Source organism: Mirounga angustirostris, unplaced genomic scaffold (assembly GCF_029215605.1).
Source record: "Mirounga angustirostris isolate CCGP_5_RB_7025 unplaced genomic scaffold, mMirAng1.0.hap1 SCAF_17, whole genome shotgun sequence".
NCBI classification, from domain to species: Eukaryota; Metazoa; Chordata; class Mammalia; order Carnivora; family Phocidae; genus Mirounga; species Mirounga angustirostris.
The window spans coordinates 3,332,845-3,347,100 of NW_026991725.1; the positions used below are offsets into that span (position 1 = coordinate 3,332,845).

Genomic DNA, 14,256 nt, shown 5'->3' on the forward strand with positions numbered 1-14,256 from the left:
TTCTTGCTACTCTGATAATTTTTTTAAAACCTAATTAAATTTTTCAAGCAAACAGTTTGACAAGAAGCCTGAGGGTGAGGATGTCCAGTCTCAGTCCGCACACAGTCTGAAAGTCATATACCAAGATATTAAATGATGGGTGCTCTCTAGGTTTATTTTCTGTATCTTTTCATCTGTTTACAATAACTCCCATTCTATGAAACAGTTTTTTAAAGAGGCATTTACTTAGTAGTGACAGGTAAACCAACTGGATTAATTGCTAAGATGGTAAAAATGGCTGAGGATGGAAGAAGGAGGGAAAAAAAAGTAAAAGAGACAATGTCCAGCCAACAAAAGAGAAAAAAAGCCGAGCTTTCTACTATGCAATGGGGCAGAGATCAAGGGGAGAAGACAAACATGTCAGACTTCAGAGGTCAAGAAAGTTAAAAAAACAACAACAGATTTCTGGTAACCTTTGAGGGGGCACGTCCAGGTAAAACAATGTAGGCAGAAGGCAGATGACAGGAAACTGAGAGGAGAGAACAATAAGGAAGCGGAGACAAGAGACTACTCAGTTTTCTTCTTTTCTTTTGCTTTCTCCTGAACTAATTTTATTTTTTTATAAAGATTTTATTTATTTTTTATTTATTTGACAGAGAGACAGCGAGAGAGGGAACACAAGCAGGGGGAGTGGGAGAGGGAGAAGCAGGCTTCCCGCGGAGCAGGGAGCCCGATGCGGGGCTCGATCCCAGGACCCTGGGATCATGACCTGAGCCGAAGACAGAGGCTTAACGATTGAGCCACCCAGGCACCCCAACCTGAACTAATTTTAGACTTGCAGAGAAGTTGCAAAAATAGTACAGAGAGGGGCGCCTGGGTGGCTCAGTCGTTAAGCCTCTGTCTTCGGCTCAGGTCATGATCCCAGGGTCCTGGGATCGAGCCCCGCATCGGGCTCCCTGCTCCGCGGGAAGCCTGCTTCTCCCTCTCCCACTCCCCCTGCTTGTGAGCCTGCTCTCACTGTGTCTCTCTCTGTCAAATAAATAAATAAAATCTTAAAAAAAAAAAAAATAGTACAGAGAGTTTTATATACGCTTGATCCAGCTTTCCCTAATGTTAGCATCTTATGTAATCAAAGTGATTATCAAAACAAGGAAATTAACACTAGTGTAATACTGTCAACTAAAATAAATTAATTTTTATTCATAACTTACTAGTTATTCCACTAATGCCTCCTTAAAATTTCCTTGTCACTTGATATCTGTCACATTGTACAGCAGAAAGCTGTTTCTTCACTTTCACTAAATTGAATTCACTGAATTTCATTATACTTAAAATATAATAAACCTCTCCTGAGGTTAGAGAGCATAGATAGAGTGTGGTCAATTTCCATGACTCTGTGACTTTTCTGGGATGTAGAAGGGAGATGGTGGTGGCAACTACTGCGGAATGGACACTGGCGAGGCAGGTATGTCAAAAGGGTATCCCAAGGTGTAAGTGAGAGCATCACTGAAAGGGACATCCATAGGTCTAAGCTGGATAGAAAGTAAAATCAAATGAATTAAAGGTCAAAGAAAACAAAAAGGGTGCCTGGGTGACTCAATCGGTTAAGCGTCTGCCTTCAGCTCAGGTCATGATCTCAGGGTCCTGGGATGGAGCCCCACATCGGGCTCCCTGCTCAGCGGGGAGTCTGCTTCTCCCCCTCCCTCGGCCCCTCCCTCCTGCTCAACTGTGCTCGTGTTCTCTCTCTCTCAAATACAAAAAGAGGCTAAGGAACTTGAAGTCACAATGAGGATAAAAAGCAGAACTATAAGACTGGGCACCAAATGTGATGGGGATATGAACAAAATCTGATCACTTAATTTTTATTTTGATTATTCAGAGGGCAGAATATTCTATGTCATGAACATCCCTCTAACAATGGTGTGCCCAAACAGAAGACAGCTATTCCTTAAAGTGTAATAATAGATGTATTCCCCTGTTAGAAACTCTTAACAATCTCACAGGGTCCACTTGTGCAGGATGAAGACATGGGCAATGTGAAATAACAGAAGGCTGTGATTAGAGACCATAGAGTTGCAGTGTTATCTATAACCAATAAAGTCACAGACTGAGTCCGTAGTAAGACCAAAAATTGAAACTAACAGGCCTAGTTTCCAAGTCCCAACTTTTAACACATTATCTAGAATAATTTTTCAATTAAAATTTCACACAAGCATGCACACATACATATACCATTTCTGACTATAAAAGTAACGTGTGTTCGCTATAAAAAATTTAGAAAATACACAAATATCTACCTGCTTTCCCTTGTTATGTTACAATGGGCTCTTCAATAGCTTAGACTAGTGGTTTTTTCTGTAAAGGATCAGACGGTAAAAGTTCTAGGCTTTACAGGCTTGAACGTGTCTGTTGCAACTACTCAACTCTACCCTCTGCACCTATTGAGATGAATGCTGTGTTTTTCTTCTTTACTCTGCTAATACTGGTTAATTACACTCATTTCTTTTCAAATGCTGAAAGAGGAAGCAGCCATAGACAATACACAAAAAAATGGATGTGGCTGTGTATCAATAACATTTTACTTAAAAGCAGTTAATGGGCTGGATTTGGAGCTACAGCTGTAGCTTGTCAACCTCCACTTTAGACTACAAGTAGGCTTATAACTTAAATATTAGTCAAGTGAGGGCGCCTGGGTGGCTCAGTTGGTTAAGCGACTGCCTTCGGCTCAGGTCATGATCCTGGAGTCCCGGGATTGAGTCCCACATCGGGCTCCCTGCTCGTCAGGGAGTCTGCTTCTCCCTCTCCCACTCCCCGTTTGTGTTTCCTCGTTTGTGTTCCCTCTCTCGCTGTGTCTTTCTCTGTCAAATAAATAAATAAAATCTTTAAAAAAAAAAAAAATATTAGTCAAGTGAAATAAACCAGCATGCTAATTTATATTTATTATGTTTAGTTTATTATGATTCAGGTACTGTGCTAAAAACTATAGACAAAAAGACATTACTTGAGGCTAAAGGTAATGCGGAAATACATGGTATGTTCCAAGTGAGGTAGGAAACAAGAGAAAAAGCAGTTAAGACTGACTGAAAGGAATCATGGAAAGGAATTATGGAAGGCTTAATCAAGAAGAAAGCACTTGACCAGAGTCTTACTGGACTTCGTTTCATTTTTTTAATTAAAGAATTTTATAGCATTTTATGTTTAAACACAAGCCTACCTTGGAATAAGAAAGTGCTATTTGTTGAAACACAGCATCATCTGGTGATTTACTGTATGTGGCAACCCCTTGTTCATCATCATCAAAAGGGTAGTTCACTACCAAAGAACCTGCAAAGGGAAAAGAGGAAAATGTATCATGTTATCTCCTTCAAGACGGATCATCAACATAAAGTACACTTTCACAATACTGCCAGAGACAGGAAACCAATACAATTTTCCAAGGCTAATTTCCTCATTAGAAATGAAGAAGTTGCTAATTTCCTCAATGGAAAATCAACTGGATAAGTGAAATATTAAATAGCTATGATGACACTTAAAGGTTGCCTTAACTAGAAAGGTCTTAGGAATTTACCTGAACTTCTAGGTATAATTTATGTCAGAGCCAAAACCAGAAGTACACAGGTTTAATTTAAAGTTTCAGTCTTATAATACATAGGATCAGAAAAAATGAGCAAAATTCGATACTTTCCTAGTAAAATTCAGACATTTATAATATCATGGAATTTTAAAATAAGAAAGGATCTTTGAGGGGTGCCTGGGTGGCTCAGTCGGTTAAGCAACTGCCTTCAGTTCAGGTCATGATCCCAGGGTCCTGGGATCAAGCACTGCGTCGGGCTCCTTGCTCAGCAAGGAGCCTGCTTTTCCCTCTCCCTCTGCCCCTCCCTGCTGCTTGTGCTCTCTCTCCCTCTCACTCTCTTACAAATAAATAAAATCTTAAAAAAATAATAAAAATAAAATTAAAAAAAAAGAAAGGATCCTTTAAGTTCAATTAATCCATCCTCTTCATTTTGCAGATGTGGAGTCTAAAACAGAGAGGTTAAATGACTAATGTATGGAGAGCAGAGCCGGCCCTGACCTACACTCAGTAAAAAATGCTAAAAATTTCCCTTATGCTCACATTAGAAATTAGTCAACTGGAGTTGCATTGTATGATTTTTCATGACTTAAGATAAAGGAAGTGATACTTTAAAACATATGTAAATGATATCAAGTCCCTTCATGCTCCCCATAGGGCATAAAGAAGTTAGGGTGTTTCTCAGGTAAGAGCCCTGAGCTACACATGCCTACTCTCCTACCACAAGATGAAATCCCTTATTTTCCTATTAGTCACATTGTTTTCATTTGTTCACCTGTCCACGTATCCTATCTACCACTACTAAGCTACACATCTTTGTACTTTTTATCATTCCACTTCATGGGAATGGAAGTGAAAGAACATATTCAATTTGAATTCAGATGAAGTAATCCTGTGGTAACAAATACCAGCCAACATTTATACAGAGAAAAACATTCTTTAAGAAGCAAGTATGAAGAACTATGTTCATTCTATTCCCCAAAATAGTTCTAACAAGAACAAGTATACTTCAATACCTCTTCTTAGACAAATTTAATGTCTCAAGAAAATTTAATTTCACCCCAGAACTATGACCCATATCTAAAAATTCGAACAGAAAAAAGTCAACATCAACGTCTATTCAATACTGTTTTTCAAACAGCTAATTTTCTAAGGACAGGAAAAAAAGGTCATAAAAGACATTTCTGGGGCGCCTGGGTGGCTCAGTCATTAAGCGTCTGCCTTCGTCTCAGGTCATGATCCCAGGGTCCTGGGATCGAGCCCCACATCGGGCCCCACATCCGGCTCCCTGCTCCGCAGGAAGCCTGCTTCTCCCTCTCCCTCTCCCCCGCTTGTGTTCCCTCTCACTGTGCCTCTCTCTGTCAAATAAATAAAACCTTTAAAAAAAAAAGAGAGACATTTCTATGAAACAGTCTATTTAAAAAAAATAATTAGTATCAACCTAAAAAGCAGGAACAATAAAGGAAAAAAACACATAAATTTGACTTCATCAAAATGAAAAACTTCTGTGTGTCAAGGACATTATTAAGAAAGTTAAAATAAAAAAAAAGTTAAAATACAACCTATAGAACAGAGAACAGGAGAAAATATTTCAAAATCAGCAATCTGATAAGGGTCTAGAATCCAGACTATATAAAGAACTCTTATAGCTCAACGAAAAGACAAAAAAAATTTTTAATTGGCGAAAGACTTGAATGGATATTTCTCCCAAGCAGATAACACAAATGGCCAAGTACAAGAAAAGATGCTCATTATTAGTCATCAGAGAAATGCAAATCAAAACTACAATGAAATACCATTCTTTACCCACTAAAATGACTGTAATATAAAAATAGAAACTAACAAGTGTTGATGAGGATGTAGAAAAACTGGAACCAGGGACACCTGGGTGGCTCAGTCAGTTACGCATCTGCCTTAGGCTCAGGTCATGATTCCAGGGTCCTGGGATCAAGTTCCGCATTGGGCTCCTGGCTCAGCAGGGAGCCTGCTTCTCCCTCTGCCTGCTACTCCCCCTGCTTGTGCTCTCTCTGACAAATATATAAATAAATAAAATCTGTCCTATGGTAAGCACTGTGAATTGTGTAAGACTGTTGAATCACAGACCTGTACCTCTGAAGCAAATAATACATTATATGCTAAAAAAAAAAAGAAGATAGCAGAAAGGGAAAAATGAAGGGAGGTAAATCAGAGGGGAAAACGAACCATGAAAGACTATGGACTCTGAGAAACAAACTGAGGGTTCTAAAGTAGAGGGGGGGGGTGGGGGGATGGGTTAGCCTGGTGATGGGTATTAAAGAGGGCACATATTGAATGGAGCACTGGGTGTTATATGTAAACAATGAATAATGGAACACTACATCAAAAAGTAATGATGTGGGGGTGGAGCAAGATGGCGGAGGAGCAGGAGACCTGGATTTCGTCTCCTCTCAGGAATTCAGCTGGATAGGGATCAAACCAATCTGAACACCTACGAACTCAACAGGAGATCGAAGAAAAGAAGAGCAACAACTCTGAACAGAAAAGCGACCACTTTCTGGAAGGTAGGACGTGCGGAGAAGTGAATCCGAGGCGATATTCGGGAGGATAGATGGCGGGGGAGGGGCCTCCGTGGGCAGCTTCGGCAAGTGATAGAGCCGCGGAGCACAAAATCAGAACTTTTAGAAGTCTGCTTGCTGAGGGACGTCACTCTGGTGGCTAAGCGGGGGGTGGAACCCTCCGGGACAGTGGGGTCTCAGGACCCTCGGGGTCACAGAAAAACCGGGGGTACCTGAGTGCAGCAGAGCTCCCAGGTATCGGAGCGGGGAAGCTGGCTGCAGAGGCGGAGCCCAGACACGGGCTCTCAGCTCGGGGTTGCCATAAACCGGGATCCATGGCACAGTCGGGCCACTGCTCCTCCATCAGGGACTCAACAAGCGGCAGATCCAGGGAGACTCACCTTCCCCGCCCCCCCCCCCCCCCCCCCCCCGCCGGAGGAGCCGCGCGGGAGTGCACCGCAGGGATCTGCTGGGTTTGGAGACTCCACCCGGGGTCGGGTGCCAGAGATAGAAACGCGCGGTCACGGCCGGGTGAGCATGGAGTGCGGCCGGAGACCGGGGAGATGGGAGTGACTGGCGGCTTTTCTCTGGGGGCTCACTGAGGAGCGGGGCCCCGAGTTCTCGGCTCCTCTGAGGCAGAGATTGGGAGGCCGCCATTTTCACTCTCCTCCTCCAAAGCTGGACGGAAAGCTTGCAGGGAACAAAAGCCCCGGAGAGCAAACCAGAGCAGATTATTTAGTCCAGACCGGGCAAGGGCGGGGCAATTCCGCCTCCAGCAAAGACTTTTGGAAACCACGGCAACAGGCCCCTCCCCCAGAAGATCAGCGAGAACAGCCAGCCAAGACCAAGTTTACCGATCAATGAGAACGGCGGAACTCCAGCACTAGGGGACTACTGCACATAGAATTCATGCCTTTTTTACCATGATTCTTTAGTCTTTCAAAGTTAATTTTTTTTGAACTGTCTTTTTTTTTTTTAATTTTTCTTCTTCCCTTTTTCAACCAACATCTTATCAATCCCTTTTTAAAAAAAAAACATTTTTATTTTTCATTTTTAGAGTCATATTCTACCCCTTCATAGTAGTTACCCGTATTTTTGGCATATATATATAAGTTGTTCTCTCTTTAAAATTTTGAGATAGTTTCTTCTAACAGATCAAAATATACCCTCAATCTCTATTGTATGGTTTTTTTCTACTCCCCTGCCTGATCACATTCTCTCCCTTTCTCTCTCTCTCTTTTTTTAAATCCTCTTCTTTCTTTTTTAAAACAACTTCTTATCAATTCTTTTTATAAAATTTTTTATAATTTCCATCTTTACAGTCATATTCCATCCCTTCATCATATCAACCCTTATTTTTGTACATATATAAGTTTTTCTTTCTTTAAAATTTTGGGAGGCACTTTCTTCTAACAAACCAAATACACCCAAAATCTAGTGTGTGGCACTGATCTATATACCAGCCTGATCATATTTTTTTTTTTTAAGATTTTATTTATTTATTTGACAGAGAGAGAGACAGGGAGAGCAGGAACACAAGCAAGGGGAATGGGAGAGGGAGAAGCGGCTTCCCGCCGAGCAGGGAGCCCGATGCGGGATTCGATCCCAGGACCCTGGGATCATGACCTGAGCTGAAGGCAGACGCTTAATGGCTGAGCCACCCAGGCGCCCCCAGCCTGATCATATTTGATCACATTCTGTTTTTTTGTTTTGTTTTGTTCTGTTTTTGTTTGTTTTTATCTTTATCTTTTTTCTTTTTCTTTTTCCTTTTTTCTCTCTTTCCCTTTCTTTTCCCACTGCTTCAGGTCTCTTCTGATTTGTTTAGAGTATATTTTCTGGGGACGTTGTTACCTGTTAGCATTTTGTTCTCTCATTAATCTATTCTCCTCTGGACAAAATGACAAGATGGAAAAAATCACCTCAACAAAAAGAACAAGAGGTAGTACCGACTGCCAGGGACCTACTCAATATGGACATTAGTATGATGTCAGATCTAGAGTTCAGAATCATCACTTTAAAGATACTAGCTGGGCTTGAAAAAAGCATGGAAGTTATTAGAGAAACCCTTTCTGGAGAAGTAAAAGAACTAAAATCTAACCAAGTAGAAATCAAAAAGGCTATTAATGAGGTGCAATCAAATATGGGGGCACTAACTGCTAGGATAAATGAGGCAGAAGAGAGAATCAGTGATATAGAAGACCAAATGATGGAAAATAAAGAAGCTGAGAAAAAGAGAGATAAACAACTAATGGATCACGAGGGCAGAATTCAAGAGATAAGCAATACCATAAGACGAAACAACATTAGAATAATTGGGATCCCAGAAGAAGAAGAAAGAGAGAGAGGGGTAGAAGGTATAATGGAGCAAATTATAGCAGAGAACTTCCCTAAGTTGGGGAAGGAAACAGGCATCAAAATCCAGGAAGCACAGAGAACCCCTCTCAAAATCAATAAAAATAGGTCAACACCCCGACATCTAATAGTAAAACTTACGAGTCTCATAGACAAAGAGAAAATCCTGAAAGCAGCTCGGGAGAAGAGATCTGTAACCTACAATGGTAGAAACATTAGATTGGCAACAGACCTATCCACAGAGACCTGGCAGGCCAGAAAGGACTGGCAGGATATATTCAGAGCACTAAATGAGAAAAATATGCAGCCAAGAATACTATATCCAGCTAGGCTGTCACTGAAAATAGAAGGAGAGATAAAAAGCTTCCAGGACCAACAAAAACTAAAGGAATTTGCAAACACAAAACCAGCCCTACAAGAAATATTGAAAGGGGTCCTCTAAGCAAAGAGAGAGCCTAAAAGCAACACAGACCAGAAAGGAACACAGACAATATACAGTAACAGTCACCTTACAGGCAATACAATGGCACTAAATTCCTATCTTTCAATAGTTACCCTGAATGTAAATGGACTAAATGCCCCAATCAAAAGACACAGGCTATCAGATTGGATTAAAAAACAAGACCCATCCATATGCTGTCTGCAAGAGACTCATTTTAGACCCAAAGACACCCCCAGATTGAAAGTGAGGGGGTGGAAAACCATTTACCATGCTAATGGACACCAAAAGAAAGCTGGGGTGGCAATCCTTATATCAGACAAATTAGATTTTAAACCAAAGACTGTAATAAGAAATGAGGAAGGACACTATATCCTACTTAAAGGGTCTATCCAACAAGAAGATCTAACAATTGTAAATATCTATGCCCCTAACATGGGAGCAGCCAATTATACAAGCCAATTAATAACAAAAGCAAAGAAACACATCGACAACAATACAATAATAGTGGGGGACTTTAACACCCCCCTCACGGAAATGGACAGATCGTCTAAGCAAAAGATCAACAAGGAAATAAAGACTTTAAATGACACACTGGACCAAATGGACTTCACAGACATATTCAGAACATTCCATCCCAAAGCAACGGAATACACATTCCTCTCTAGTGCCCATGGAACATTCTCCAGAATCAATCACATCCTAGGTCATAAATCAGGTCTCAACCGGTACCAAAAGATTGGGATCATTCCCTGCCTATTTTCAGACCACAATGCTTTGAAACTAGAACTCAATCACAAGAGGAAAGTTGGAAAGAACTCAAATACATGGAGGCTAAAGAGCATCCTACTAAAGAATGAATGGGTCAACCAGGAAATTAAAGAAGAATTAAAATAATTCATGGAAACCAATGAAAATGAAAACACAACTATTCAAAATCTTTGGGATGCAGCAAAGGCAGTCCTAAGAGGAAAGTATATAGCAATACAAGCCTTTCTCAAGAAACAAGAAAGGTCTCAAGTACACAACCTAATCCTACACCTAAAGGAGCTGGAGAAAGAACAGCAAATAAAGCCTAAACCCAGCAGGAGAAGAGAAATAATAAAGATCAGAGCAGAAATCAATGAAATAGAAACTAAAAGAACAGTAGAACAGATCAACGAAACTAGGAGCTGGTTCTTTGAAAGAATTAACAAGATTGATAAACCCCTGGCCAGACTTATCAAAAAGAAAAGATATCCGCAAATCAATCAACGTGATACAATACATTAACAAAAGAAAGAACAAGAATCATATGATCCTCTCAATAGATGCAGAAAAAGCATTTGACAAAGTACAGCATCCTTTCTTGATCAAAACTCTTCAGAGTATAGGCATAGAGGGTACATACCTCAATATCATAAAAGCCATCTATGAAAAACCTACAGCAAATATCATTCTCAATGGGGAAAAACTGAGAGCTTTTCCCCTAAGGTCAGGAATGCGGCAGGGATGTCCACTATCACCACTGCTATTCAACACAATATTAGAAGTCCTAGCTACAGCAATCAGACAACAAAAAGAAATAAAAGGCATCCAAATCGGCAAAGAAGAAGTCAAACTCTCACTCTTTGCAGATGATATGATACTTTATGTGGAAAACCCCAAAGACTCCACCCCAAAACTGCTAGAACTCATACAGGAATTCAGTCAAGTGGCAGGATAGAAAATCAATGCACAGAAGTCAGTGGCATTCCTATACACCAACAAGAAGACAGAAGAAAGAGAAATTAAGGAGTCGATCCCATTTACAATTGCACCCAAAACCATAAGATACCTAGGCATAAATCTAACCAAAGAGGCAAAGGATCTGTACTCAGAAAACTATAAAATACTCATGAAAGAAATTGAGGAAGACACAAAGAAATGGAAAAACGTTCCATGCTCATGGATTGGAAGAACAAATATTGTGAAGATGTCAATGCTACCTAGAGCAATCTACACATTCAAAGCAATCCCCATCAAAATACCATCCACTTTTTTCAAAGAAATGGAACAAATCATCCTAAAATTTGTATGGAACCAGAAAAGACCCCACATAGCCAGAGGAATGTTGAAAAAGGAAAGCAAAGCTGGTGGCATCACAATTTTGGACTTCAAGTTCTATTACAAAGCTTTAATCATCAAGACAGTATGGTACTGGCACAAAAACAGACACATAGATCAATGGAACAGAATAGAGAGCCCAGAAATGGACCCTCAACTCTATGGTCAACTCATCTTTGACAAAGCAGGAAAGAATGTCCAATGGAAAAAAGACACTCTCTTCAACAAATGGTGTTGGGAAAATTGGATAGCCACATGCAGAAAAATGAAACTGGACCATTTCCTTACACCACACACAAAAATAGACTCCAAATGGTTGAAAGACCTCAATGTGAGACAGGAGTCCATCAACATCCTAAAGGAGAACACAGGCAGCAACCTCTTCGACCTCAGTCGCAGCAACTTCTTCCTAGAAACATCGCCAAAGGCAAGGGAAGCAAGGGCAAAAATGAACTATTGGGACTTCATCGAGATTAAAAGCTTTTGCAAAGCAAAGGAAACAGTCAACAAAACCAAAAGACAACCGACAGAATGGGAGAAGATATTTGCAAATGACATATCAGATAAAGGGCTAGTATCCAAAATCTATAAAGAACTTATCAAACTCAACACCCAAAGAACAAAGAATCCAATCAAGAAATGGGCAGAAGACATGAACAGACATTTTTCCAAAGAAGACATCCAAATGGCCAACAGACACATGAAAAAGTGCTCAATATCGCTCGGCATCAGGGAAATCCAAATCAAAACCTCAATGAGATACCACCTCACACCAGTCAGAATGGCTAAAATTAACAAGTCAGGAAGCGACAGATGGTGGCGGGGATGCGGAGAAAGGGGAACCCTCCTACACTGTTGGTGGGAATGCAAGCTGGTGCAGCCACTCTGGAAAACAGTATGGAGGTTCCTCAAAAAGTTGAAAATAGAGCTACCATATGATCCAGCAATTGCACTACTGGGTATTTACCCCAAAGATACAAAAGTAGGGATCCGAAAGGGTACGTGCACCCCGATGTTTATAGCAGCAATGTCCACAATAGCCAAACTGTGGAAAGAGCCAAGATGTCCATCGACAGATGAATGGATAAAGAAGAAGTGGTATATATATACAATGGAATATTATGCAGCCATCAAAAGGAATGAGATCTTGCCATTTGCAACAACGTGGATGGAACTGGAGGGTATTATCCTGAGTGAAGTAAGTCAAACAGAGAAAGACATGTATCATATGACCTCACTGATATGAGGAATTCTTAATCTCAGGAAACAAACTGAGGGTTGCTGGAGTGGGGGGTGGGGTGGGCGGGATGGGGTGACTGGGTGACAGACACTGGGGAGGGTATGTGCTCTGGTAAGCGCTGTGAATTATGCAAGACTGTTGAATCTCAGATCTGTACCTCTGAAACAAATAATGCAATATATGTTAAGAAAAAAAAGAAGAAGAAGATAGCAGGAGGGGAAGAATGAAGGCGGGGAAATCGGAGGGGTAGACGAACCATGAGAGATGATGGACTCTGAAAAACAAACTGAGAGTTCTAGAGGGGAGGGCGGTGGGAGGATGGGTTAGCCTGGTGATGGGTATTGAGGAGGGCACATTCTGCACGGAGCACTGGGTGTTATGCACAAACAATGAATCATGGAACACTACATCTAAAACTAATGATGTAATGTATGGGGATTAACATAACAATAAAAAAATAAAAGTAAAAAAAAAGTAATGATGTAATGTATGGTGATTAACATAACATAATAAAATAAAATTAAAAAATAAAGAAAAACTGGAACCTTCATACATTGCTGGGGATGTAAAATGGGATGGCAACTGTGGAAACCAGTTTGGCAGTTCCTTAAAAAGCTAAACATGCAATTATCATATGGTGGTATTTCCATCAAAAACTAAATATGGCTAAATGAAGTAAGTCAGTCACAGAAAGACAAATGACATATTATTTCACTCATATGTGGAAATGAAGAAACAAAACAAATGAACAAAGAAAAAAAGAGACAGACAGAAAACAGACTCTTAACTATAGAGAATAAACTAAGGATTACCAGAGGGGAGGTGGGTGGGGGAAGGGGGAAATAGGTGAAGGGGATTAAGAATGTATTTATCATGATGAGCGCTGAGTAACGTACAGAATTGTTGAATCACTATATTGTACATCTGAAACTAATATAACACTGTATGTTAACTACACTGGAATTAAATTTTTTTAGAAAGCACTAAACATGGAATTACCCAAAAGAACTGAAAGCACAGACTCAGATATTTTATACCATTGTTCACAGCAATATTATTCATAATAGTGAACAAATGGAAACAACCCAAATGTCCCTCAATGGAAAAATGGATAAATAAATTGTGGTATATACATACAACGAAATATTATTTGGCCATAAAAAGGAAAGAAGTATTAATAAATGCTACAATATGAATGAACTTGAAAACATTATGCTAAGCGAAAGAAGACACAAAAGATCACATATTGCATGATTCCATTTCTATGAAATATCCAAAACAGGCAAGTCCACAGGGACAGAACACAGACTGGTTGCTACCAGGGCTTGAGGGGAGGGGAAAATAGGGAGCAACTGTTTAATGGGTAAGAAATTTTCTTTTGGGGAGATGAAAATGTTTTGGAGCTAAATAGAGATGGTGGTTGCACAACATTGTGAATGTAGTAAACGTCACTGAATTGTTCACTTTAACATGATTAATTTTATGTTATATGAATTTCACCTCAATAAAAAAATTAATATCAAAATTTACAAGGAGGAATTTTACTTTTCTCTATAGTCTTTCAAAATCCTTCTAAATTGTTGACACCAAAGAAATCCTCTTTTAAATTTCTTTGCTAAGATTTCAAAACCCATTTAAAGATTTTATGATGAGAAAACAAAATATGTCCTGGAGAGGGAGAGGTAGATGGCGGTAGAATAGGAGGACCCTAGGCTCACCTCATCCCATGAATACAGCTAGATAACTATCAAATCATCCTAAATACCCCAGAAATTGATCTGAAGACTGGCAGAACAAATTCCACAACTAAACATAGAGAAGAGGCCACATGGAAGAAGGTAGGAAGTGTGGAGACACGGTTTAGGAGAGAAATGGATCATGGCCACTGGGGTGGAAAGAGAACCATGGTTGCAGAGAAGGGCGAGAGACAGAGGGATGCACAGGGGAAAGCAAATCCCCACAGCAACTGGTTTGGAAAGCAAAAAGGCCTGACTTCCACGAGTCCTTGCAACCAGTGAGGCTTAAAACCTGGAGGTTTAGGGGCTCCTGGGTGGCT

The 14,256-nt window shown here is 40.3% G+C and overlaps 1 protein-coding gene across 1 annotated transcript in view; it reads right to left on the minus strand.

Moving 5' to 3' along the window:
• The window catches only part of CPD (carboxypeptidase D), an 80,198-nt gene that overhangs the window by 26,319 nt on the left and 39,623 nt on the right, over positions 1-14,256 (minus strand). Inside the window, exon 8 of the mRNA XM_064583205.1 lies at positions 3,194-3,303. Within this exon, the coding sequence (XP_064439275.1) occupies positions 3,194-3,303 (110 nt within the window). The remainder of the gene's footprint in view (positions 1-3,193; positions 3,304-14,256) is intronic.